Genomic DNA, 11589 nt, shown 5'->3' with positions numbered 1-11589 from the left:
ATTAACCTTGATTAGGCAACAAAGGGTGAGCTCCATCACCAAAATAAAGTGAATAAGATAACACTCACATTTCCTCATAATGTTTTCCAATCATAGAAAGATTCCACCATGACAGGCAAGGCTACCTCACATCTTTCACACAGATATTACCTGTCTGTAGAGCAGACAATATTTAAGCATGCTATACTGGAAAGGATGAAAATACAAAACTCACTTGTTAAGACATAGAGAGAGCGTGATATTGTGAATGCTGGTCGCCTCAAATTGGTTTACTAGAGAATGCTAATAACAAAGTGGACTACTTAACTAAAGGCGAGCACGCCTTTCCTATGCATTAGCAAGTGATTAGTGTATTTTCATCCTTTCAGGTAACAGTATAGCGCATTTAAATATTCTCTTTTATACACACATGTAATATCTGTGTGAAAGGCGTGAGGTAGCGTTGCCTGTTATGATGGATTGTTTCATATGTTTGGAAAACATTGTTTAAAAATGTGAGTGTTAAATTATGTTCTAAATGTTGGTGAAGGAGAACACCTGTTTTTTTGTCTAGATTAGAAGCACCAGTTACATGTCACTGGACATCTCCAAATTTTTGAGTCATAAATCCTCATATGTAGGGGAAGGGGAACGGGGAGGAACAGCCTGTGGGTGCTGCTGGACATTGTGGGCAACATCGCCCTGTGTGGGGCCATACTGTTGCCCATGATGCTGTTGTTGTCCAGCCTCCTGGGCCTGTTGGGGATACTGGCCAGAGTAATAATGATGATGGTGAGGGGCTTCTTGTTGGCTCTGGTAGGCCCGTGGCTCATACCCACCAAGATAGCCAGATCGTCCCCAACCAGGTTGGGACCAGCCTCCAGCACTGAGTGGGTACAAGTGGCCATATTGGTGGGGTTGGCTTGATGAAGACATTTGGGGCTGCGGAATAGAAGGATGGGTAGGGGGAGGAAGGGGTTGAGTTGTTGGCCCACGTATTAGGGGCTGTTCAGACCCTGCTTGAGCAAGCATCTGTGTGGATGGTCTCATGCGCATTAAATTTCTTGGTGAGAGCTGCCACCTCTCCAGAAATTCAAACACCTCATATGGGGTATTGGGGGGGTGCTTGCATCAAGCAGGATCTGAATACATCCCCTAATACGGAGCCTGACCTCACGGGTAAGGGCATGGAGATAAAGGGTGAGGCTACGTGCATAGGCCTCCTCACCATCATCTGTAGTGACTCTGGACAAGTAATTCAGCACCCCAGTGTCCACATTGGTCCTGCTCTCTTGAATGGCGACCTGGCGCCTTCTTCTTATTCGCCGTGATGCTAGAGCAGCCTGTGGGGAGGGCCTGATCTGGGCAGTTGGGCTGCTGCTCAAGTTGCCCATCTCTTCCAGGATGGGTGAGGTTGCAGCTGCAGACCGTCCTGGTGGTGTGTTGTGTAGGACAGCCATTGTGTGTTCTGGTGATGCCTCCTCTTCAGCCATCCTTCTTGTAGGGGGAGAAGATGGGCCAGCCACCTCATCCCCTACAGGATCTATAATGGGCTCTGCCTCTGAGGCCGTTCCTCGATCCGTAAGGTTGGATTGAGTTCTGTTATGAAATAGAACAGAGGCAAAAATACATCAATATTTTTGTCCCTGTAAAGTATTTGTGTAATGTTTTTGTGTAATGTGGTGTGAGGTATGTACTTACGGTCTCAGAGCCAGAATTAGGGCGAGGAAGTTCAGCCGGTCATAATATATATATTTCCGCTTTACATGGCCAGCATCCCCACTCCTGGACCGCTGCTGGCGTTCTCGGCGGTACTGGTCCCGGATGCTTCTCCACCGTTTCATCACATCTTCCACTGCAATGTGGCAGGAAAGATTGTCAAAATCACATATTTGAGAGGTCACATTTGCTACCAGTAGTCTAGGCACGGGGCCTTCTGGGGTGTGCGTTCTACCCATGGTGGCATATGTAATTGGGCCGATACCCAGGGTCTCATTAGCTCCCCTGAAACTAATTTTAGTGGCTAGGAGGATGAGGAGCTTGTGGCCTAACCCATAATTATGGCTGTGTGAAGCCACGTGTCACATCCAAATGTAACGGCCTCATGAGGCTAATAAAATTACATGCCCAGGAAGGGGGGGGCTGATTGTAGATTCATTTTATAGCGCGCGCTAACGTTAATTATATTTTTATGGTTGCACTTACGAATTTTATGCTGCTCATCACGTGGTCTGCCACCGAAGTCATGGTACATCTGGCGACAGATGCGCCTCCATGACGCCTCCTTTCTTGTGCGGTTCGCATAGTTTGCGTCGCGTGGGTCCCATATTTCTGGACGCTCCTGCACCAGCACAATTAGCATCTCCACATTTATGTAAGTGGACGCCATGCTGCTGCTGTACTCCGTGGAGGCGTACTTCCGGGATGTCTGGAGCGCTTTTTGAGCTCATTTGCATGTCTACGCTTCCTGATGATGGATTGGCCCATTTCCTGTTCACCAGCCAAAAGACCTGAGTATTGCTCGCAGGTCACACGTGTGTTCAGTGTGTAATGCGTATTTTTTGCGCACCCATAGACTTGCATTGGCGAACTACGGGCGTAGTACGCTGACAATCGCAGCATGCTGCAAGTGGCACGGAGCGTAGGATACGGAGGAGAAATATACGCCCGGTGCGAGTGACCCCATAGAGAATCATTGGTCCGTGTCTAATGCGGGCTTTTAGCGCCTCTCACTCTCCCGTATTCCTCGCCAGTGTGACTCCAGCCTTATAGTGATCCTGCTGCACACGTTGGCAGTAGTAGTAGTCATATTGCACATGTTGAGGGTAATAATGGTCATTTTGCATATGTTTCGGCCAGTAATAGTCATGCTGCACATGTTGGGTGCAGTCAGTATCAGACTTGACTGCCAAGAGCCCACCAGTAACGTTAACTTTGGGGGGCCCACTTTTCACCTGCATATAAATATTACACTACCCACAAATTTACCAATATCTATATATATATACAGTGCCTACAAGTAGTATTCAACCCCCTGCAGATTTAGCAGGTTTACACATTTGGAATTAACTTGGCATTGTGACATTTGGACTGTAGATCAGCCTGGAAGTGTGAAATGCACTGCAGCAAAAAAGAATGTTATTTGTTTAATTTTTTTTTAAATTGTGAAAAGTTTATTCAGAGGGTCATTTATTATTCAACCCCTCAAACCACCAGAATTCTGTTTGGTTCCCCTAAAGTATTAAGAAGTATTTCAGGCACAAAGAACAATGAGCTTCACATGTTTGGATTAATTATCTCTTTTTCCAGCCTTTTCTGACTATTTAAGACCCTCCCCAAACTTGTGAACAGCACTCATACATGGTCAACATGGGAAAGACAAAGGAGCATTCCAAGGCCATCAGAGACAAGATCGTGGAGGGTCACAAGGCTGGCAAGGGGTACAAAACCCTTTCCAAGGAGTTGGGCCTACCTGTCTCCACTGTTGGGAGCATCATCCGGAAGTGGAAGGCTTATGGAACTACTGTTAGCCTTCCACGGCCTGGACAGCCTTTGAAAGTTTCCTCCCGTGCCGAGGCCAGGCTTGTCCGAAGAGTCAAGGCTAACCCAAGCACAACAAGAAAGGAGCTCCGGGAAGATCTCATGGCAGTGGGGACATTGGTTTCAGTCAATACCATAAGTAACGTACTCCTCCGCAATGGTCTCCGTTCCAGACGAGCCCGTAAGGTACCTTTACTTTCAAAGCGTCATGTCAAGGCTCGTCTACAGTTTGCTCATGATCACTTGGAGGACTCTGAGACAGACTGGTTCAAGGTTCTCTGGTCTGATGAGACCAAGATCGAGATCTTTGGTGCCAACCACACACGTGACGTTTGGAGACTGGATGGCACTGCATACGACCCCAAGAATACCATCCCTACAGTCAAGCATGGTGGTGGCAGCATCATGCTATGGGGCTGTTTCTCAGCCAAGGGGCCTGGCCATCTGGTCCGCATCCATGGGAAGATGGATAGCACGGCCTACCTGGATATTTTGGCCAAGAACCTCCGCTCCTCCATCAAGGATCTTAAGATGGGTCGTCATTTCATCTTCCAACACGACAACGACCCAAAGCACACAGCCAACAAAACCAAGGCCTGGTTCAAGAGGCAAAAAATCAAGGTGTTGGAGTGGCCTAGTCAGTCTCCTGACCTTAACCCAATTGAAAACTTGCGGAAGGAGCTCAAGATTAAAGTCCACATGAGACACCCAAAGAACCTAGATAACTTGGAGAAGATCTGCATGGATGAGTGGGCCAAGATAACTCCAGAGACCTGTGCCGGCCTGATCAGGTCTTATAAAAGACGATTATTAGCTGTAATTGCAAACAAGGGTTATTCCACAAAATATTAAACCTAGGGGTTGAATAATAATTGACCCACACTTTTATGTTTAAAATTTATTAAAATTTAACTGAGCAACATAACTTTTTGGTTTGTAAGATTTATGCATCTGTTAATAAATCCTGCTCTTGTGTGAAGTTTGAAGGCTCTAACTTATTTGCATCTTATCAAACCTGCTAAATCTGCAGGGGGATGAATACTACTTGTAGGCACTGTATATATAGCTGAGTGTATGTGTATGTATCAAGCCACGCCCACTCCACATAGCCCCACCCAATGGCGGATGGAGAGTGGGGTTGCAGAGGGAATGTGCGGGACGTGGGTGGAGAGCGGAGCTGTGAGAGAGAGAGCGCAACACAGATGGAGAGTGGGGCTGAGGAGGGATGGAGTGGGATGGCGCGTGGAGAGCGGGGCTGTGGAGGGAGAGCGGGACAAGGATTAAGAGCGGGACTGCGGAGGCATAGAATGGGACAGCGCATGGAGAACAGGGCTGCAGAAGGAGAGATCGGGACGGCGGGTGGAGTGCAGGGATACGGAAGGAGAGAATGCTATGGCTGGTGTAGAGCAGGGCTGTTACGGGAGAGAGCGGGACATGGGTGGAGAGCTGGGCTACTGAGAGAGCGGGACGGCCAGTGGGGATAGAGGCTGCGGAGGGAGAGAATGGGACGGCGAGTGGAGAGCAGGACGGCGAGTGGAGAGCGGAGCTACGGAAGGAGAGAGCGGGACGGCCAGTGGAGAGCGGAGCTACAGAGAGAGAGCGGGACGGCAAGTGGAGACAGGGGCTGTTGAAGGAGAAAACAGAGCTGTGGAGGGAGAATGCAGGACGGCAGTTGAAGATTGGAGCTGGGGAAGGAGAGAGCGTGACGGTGGATGGAGAGCTGGGCTGCGGAGGGAGATAGTGGGGCTGCGGAGCGAAAGAGGGGCTACTGAGGGAGAGAGAGGAACGGACAGTGAAGACAGGGGCTGCGGAGGAAGAGAGTGGGACAGTAAATGGAGAGAGGGGCTGCTGAGGGACAATGCGGGACGGCGGGTGGAGAGCTGGGCTTCGGAGGGAGAGAGCGGGATGGCGAGAGGAGAGTGGGGCTGCAGAGGAAAAGAGTGGAATGGCAGTTAGTTACTATGCCCGGGCAACGCCGGACTCTTCAGCTAGACTATATATAATAATAAACTGCGTAGTTTGGTTAATGAATGATGAGATGCTGAATTTTTCTGTACAGAGTGAATCAAGTGAATTATGCCAAGTACTGCCCATACAGTGGGGTTGGGCGCCCAGATCTGCACAGGGGCCCACCAGGGGATTCCCTTGTTACCCTATGGGCCAGTCTGAGCCAGGGGGTAATGATAGTCATGCTCCACATGTTGGGGGTAGTAGTAGGGATGCTGCACATGTTGGGGGTAGACGAGTAGTAGTAGTTATGTTGCACGTGTTGGAGGTAGTAGTAATAATGCTGCACACGTTGGAGGTAGCAGTAGTCATGCTGCACATGTTGGAGGTAGTAGTAGTTATGTTGCACATGTTGGGGGTAGTAGTAGTCATGCTGCACATGTTGGGGGTAGCAGTAGTGATGCACACGTTGGAGGTAGCAGTAGTCATACTGGACATGTTGGGGGTAATAGTAGTCATGCTGCACATGTTGGGGGTAGTAGTAGTTATGTTGCACACGTTGGGGGTAATAGTAGTGATGCTGCACATGTTGAGGGTAGTAGTAGTGATGCTGTACCTTTTGGGGGTAGCATTAGTGATGCTGCACATGTTGGGGTAGTAGTAGTCATGCTGCACATGTTGGGGGTAGTAGTAGTCATGCTGCACATGTTGGGGGTAGTAGTAGTCATGCTGTACATTTTGGGGGTAGAAGTAGTGACGCTGCACATGTTGGGGGTAGTAGTAGTTATGTTGCACATGTTGGAGGTAGTAGTAGTCATGCTGCACATGTTGTGGGTTGTAGTAGTCATGCTATACATTTTGGGGGTAGCAGTAGTGATGCTGCACATGTTGGGGGTAGTAGCAGTTATGTTGCACATGTTGGAGGTAGTAGTAGTCATGCTACGCATGTTGTGGGTTGTAGTAGTCATGCTGTACATTTTGGGGGTAGCAGTAGTGATGCTGCACATGTTGGAGGTAGTAGTAGTCATGCTGCACATGTTGGGGGTAGTAGTAGTCATGCTGCACATGTTGGAGGTAGTAGTAGTCATGCTGCACATGTTGGGGGTAGAAGTAGTGACGCTGCACATGTTGGGGGTAGTAGTAGTTATGCTGCACATGTTGGGGGTAGAAGTAGTGACGCTGCACATGTTGGGGGTAGTAGTAGTCATGCTGCACATGTTGGGGGTAGTAGTAGTCATGCTGCACATGTTGGGGGTAGAAGTAGTGACGCTGCACATGTTGGGGGTAGTAGTAGTTATGTTGCACATGTTGGAGGTAACCAAAAGCAAAACACAAAACAAATATCCTGGAATAAAAAAGTAAAAAAATATATTGCAAAAATTGCATGAAGGTAGTAATAATAGTAATAATAAGGGTATTTAGTTAACATAATTTTGATCAAAATAATGTAGAAGCCATCCCGCCACGTCACGGCAACCCTTGTGGGACAGTCCTAACTCTTGTATTTAAAACCTTTCCACTTGTCAAGTGACGTAAATGTGAACAAGGGCAGAGGGACTGAACCACCAGTAATAGTATAGGCCAGACAGGATGGATTTTCCAACTCAGAAACAGGGCGGTCACACCCTTATATGCACAGAATGCACAATGAAACAAATGTTGGAGGTAGTAGTAGTCATGCTGCACATGTTGGGGGTAGTAGTAGTCATGCTGTACATTTTGGGGGTAGAAGTAGTGACGCTGCACATGTTGGGGGTAGTAGTAGTTATGTTGCACATGTTGGAGGTAGTAGTAGTCATGCTACGCATGTTGTGGGTTGTAGTAGTCATGCTGTACATTTTGGGGGTACCAGTAGTGATGCTGCACATGTTGGAGGTAGTAGTAGTCATGCTGCACATGTTGGGGGTAGTAGTAGTCATGCTGAACGTGTTGAGGGTAGTAGTAGTCATGCTGTACATTTTGGGGGTAGCAGTAGTGATGCTACACATGTTGGGGGTAGTAGTAGTTATGTTGCACATGTTGGGGGTAGTAGTAGTCATGCTGCACATTTTGGGGGTAGCAGTAGAGATGCTGCACATGTTGGGGGTAGTAGTAGTCATGCTGTACATTTTGGGGGTAGTAGTAGTCATGCTGCACATGTTGGGGGTAGTAGTAGTCATGCTGTACATTTTGGGGGTAGTAGTAGTCATGCTGCACATGTTGGGGGTAGTAGTAGTCATGCTGCACATGTTGGGGGTAGTAGTAGTCATGCTGCACATGTTGGGGGTAGCAGTAGAGATGCTGCACATGTTGGGGGTAGCAGTAGTCATGCTGTACATTTTGGGGGTAGTAGTAGTCATGCTGCACATGTTGGGGGTAGTAGTAGTAGTCATGCTGTACATTTTGGGGGTAGCAGTAGAGATGCTGCACATGTTGGGGGTAGTAGTAGTCATGCTGTACATTTTGGGGGTAGTAGTAGTCATGCTGTACATTTTGGGGGTAGCAGTAGTGATGCTGCACATGTTGGAGGTAGTAGTAGTAGTCATGCTGCACATGTTGGGGGTAGTAGTAGTCATGCTGTACATTTTGGGGGTAGCAGTAGTGATGCTGCACATGTTGGGGGTAGTAGTAGTCATGCTGCACATGTTGGGGGTAGTAGTAGTCATGCTGTACATTTTGGGGGTAGCAGTAGTGATGCTGTACATTTTGGGGGTAGTAGTAGTCATGCTGCACATGTTGGGGGTAGTAGTAGTCATGCTGCACATGTTTGGGGTAGTAGTAGTCATGCTGAACGTGTTGAGGGTAGTAGTAGTCATGCTGCACATGTTGGGGGTAGTAGTAGTCATGCTGTACATTTTGGGGGTAGTAGTAGTCATGCTGCACATGTTGGGGGTAGTAGTAGTCATGCTGTACATTTTGGGGGTAGTAGTAGTCATGCTGCACATGTTTGGGGTAGTAGTAGTCATGCTGAACGTGTTGAGGGTAGTAGTAGTCATGCTGTACATTTTGGGGGTAGTAGTAGTCATGCTGCACATGTTGGGGGTAGTAGTAGTCATGCTGTACATTTTGGGGGTAGTAGTAGTCATGCTGCACATGTTGGGGGTAGTAGTAGTCATGCTGTACATTTTGGGGGTAGTAGTAGTCATGCTGCACATGTTGGGGGTAGTAGTAGTCATGCTGCACATGTTGGAGGTAGTAGTAGTCATGCTGCACATGTTTGGGGTAGTAGTAGTCATGCTGAACGTGTTGAGGGTAGTAGTAGTCATGCTGTACATTTTGGGGGTAGTAGTAGTCATGCTGCACATGTTGGGGGTAGTAGTAGTCATGCTGTACATTTTGGGGGTAGTAGTAGTCATGCTGCACATGTTGGGGGTAGTAGTAGTCATGCTGTACATTTTGGGGGTAGTAGTAGTCATGCTGCACATGTTGGGGGTAGTAGTAGTCATGCTGAACGTGTTGAGGGTAGTAGTAGTCATGCTGCACATGTTTGGGGTAGTAGTAGTCATGCTGAACGTGTTGAGGGTAGTAGTAGTCGTGGGTGTGCGCGGCTCTGCAGCCGGCAGAGTTCTCACCACCAGGATTGAGGGAGGAGGAGGAGGGAGAACAGAGGCAGCAGAGGAGGAGGAGAGAGACAGGAGACTCTTCCCTGCACTCTGTCGCCATCTGACCCCACAACCCTCCTCCAACTTCAGGGACTCACATCTGATCGGAGTGTACACAGGCAGAGCAGCATGGATGTCAAGGAAGGGGACACCATAGAGAAGGGCACCTCAGCCAGTGGGGTGGTCGTACAAGTGAGAGAGAAGAAAGGACCCCTCCGAGCTGCAATCCCCTACATGCCTTTCCCAGTGGCTGTCATCTGCCTCTTCCTTAATACTTTTGTACCAGGGCTGGGTAAGTGGCTGTCTCTTCTGTTCTGGCGGGCACTGCCCACATGATAGGAGCCTGGCATGTGCTGCTCTGGGCTCTCACTTTTCCACCTGTTATCTGGAAGTTTATTTCAATGTGAATGTTTGCTCCAGTGTTTACTAATAGAATGTGACAATCTGATGTCACTGGTACATAGAAGCTCACGGAGAACAGCAGAACATACACTGGAGCAAACTGCCAGAGCTCTGATACAATGTAACTGAGACAATGCAGCACATTGCTGTAACCTGATAGACCTGATACAATGTATCTGATAGATCTGATCCTGTGTCGCGCACTGATCCTAGTATACATAGGATACAGTGTAACACTGAATCACTGCTAGTGTGCAGCACACTGATAGACAGCACTCCTCCATAGTGATACATAGCAGCAGCCATATTCTAAATGTACAATAAATGTAACAATGTAAAGATGATATCTGATACAATATAACCCACTGATATAATGTAACAGACTCATCCTGTAATGTTATTACATACTAGATCTCCCTTCTCACTGATACATTGTTAGCACAAATACTTTTATACCATTCATAGCAATCTCACTCAATGTTCATAAGAGAAATATCGCCGACATTACAACAAAGTGGCCTCAAATCATAAGACGTGCGGAATCTGTAACACAGGACAGTGCAGGGAGATGGCAGCTCCCCATGGGATGCACAACTACAGCACGAGAGCCAAGGATCACTACTGGTGGTGATACAATGTAAGGCCTCTTTCACACATCAGTATTTTTGATCAGTATTTCATCAGTATTTGTATGCCAAAACCAGGAATGTCTCCAAAACAAAGAACAGACATCAGTCTTTCAATTATATTTTTTTCTTGGTAAGTTCCATTCCTGGCTTTGGCATACAAACACTGATGCAAAATACTGACCAAATACTGACGTGTGAATGAGCCTTAACACAGTGGGAGGCCGGTTCCACACGTCAGTGTCTCCGGTACGTGTAGTGACAGTTTTCTCACGTACCGGAGACACTGACACCCGTAGACCCAGTCTAATGAATGTGTCTATGCAGATGTCAGCGTGTTTTCATGGACCGTGTGTCCGTGTGCAAAACACGCTGACATGTCTGTTTTTGTGCAACAGCACGGATCACACGGACCCATACAAGTCAATGGGTCCGTGTAAACACGTACCGCACACGGATGCTGTCCGTGTGCGTTTTTAAAAGTCAAAGGGTTAACATTAAAAATAACTTTTCAAAAACACGGACAGCACACGGATGGTACACATGGACATACGGATAGCACACAGATATCACACGGATGACCTCCGTATGCACATGGACACGGATAGCTCCGGTACCGGTTTTTCCGGTACCTGAATTATTTGGACGTGTGAAACTGCCCTTATTCTGAGATCACCCATGTGGAACAGGATCAATGTCTCACACTGATGCAATGTCTCACACTGACACAATGTCACACTCTGATATACACACATTGCTTGACTGTATACAATTGTTAGTGAAGTCCAAACAGACATGCCTGGAGACCAAGGGTCTGTTCACACATTTAGGGTGTGTGCACACGCTGCGGATCCTGCTGCGGATCCGCAGTTTCTGCTGCGGTGTACAGTACCATTATTCCCTATGGGAAAAGGAAACCGCAGTGCAGATGCTATGGAATTGTCTGCGCGGATTTTGCTGCAGTTTCTAAACCGCAGAAAGAATTGCATGTCAATTCTTTCTGCGGATTCCGCAGAGGTTTACCATCTCCTCCATTGTGGAGATGATAAATCGCAGGGCAAAACTGCAGGCTAATCCGCAGATAAACCGCAGGTCTTTTGACCTGCGGATTTATCTGCGGATTTTGAAAATCCGCGCGGATCAATCCGCAGCAGATTCCGCAGCGTGTGCACACAGCCTAAGTATTTGGTGCAGAAATTTCTGCACCATTTCTGCATCTCTTGGCAGGAAAAACACAATGTAAAATAGGTGTGTTTTTATGCAATTTTTCCCTTGACTTCCCCTGACAAAGTTGCACCCAGCAGCGATACGCGTGGGGCTCCCCACACCTCCCCTGTCCAGGGACCACCTTTTCCTGACGACCTGACCCCCGACGTTCCATTTTGGACTACTCCTTATGGTGACCATTTCTTTACTTTCTACTATATACTGTGGCATTTACCTCCATTTTTTTTTTTTTCTTTTTTGCCCTCAATATTCTATTAGGGTCTAGATCTCCTAACCATCCTCATATT

At 47.6% G+C, this 11589-nt stretch overlaps 1 protein-coding gene across 1 annotated transcript in view; it reads left to right on the top strand.

The window, feature by feature from the left end:
• Nucleotides 1-9022: 9022 nt before the first annotated feature.
• Nucleotides 9023-11589, top strand: part of STUM (stum, mechanosensory transduction mediator homolog) — a 37846-nt gene continuing 35279 nt past the window's right edge. Inside the window, exon 1 of the mRNA XM_073556381.1 lies at nucleotides 9023-9339. Coding sequence (XP_073412482.1) covers nucleotides 9177-9339 — 163 coding nt within the window. The 5' untranslated portion in view covers nucleotides 9023-9176. The remainder of the gene's footprint in view (nucleotides 9340-11589) is intronic.

Source organism: Dendrobates tinctorius, unplaced genomic scaffold (genome assembly GCF_039654945.1).
Source record: "Dendrobates tinctorius isolate UK_male_01 unplaced genomic scaffold, ASM3965494v1 ptg000232l, whole genome shotgun sequence".
Lineage (NCBI taxonomy): Eukaryota > Metazoa > Chordata > Amphibia > Anura > Dendrobatidae > Dendrobates > Dendrobates tinctorius.
This window is presented reverse-complemented; position numbering and strand designations above follow the sequence as displayed.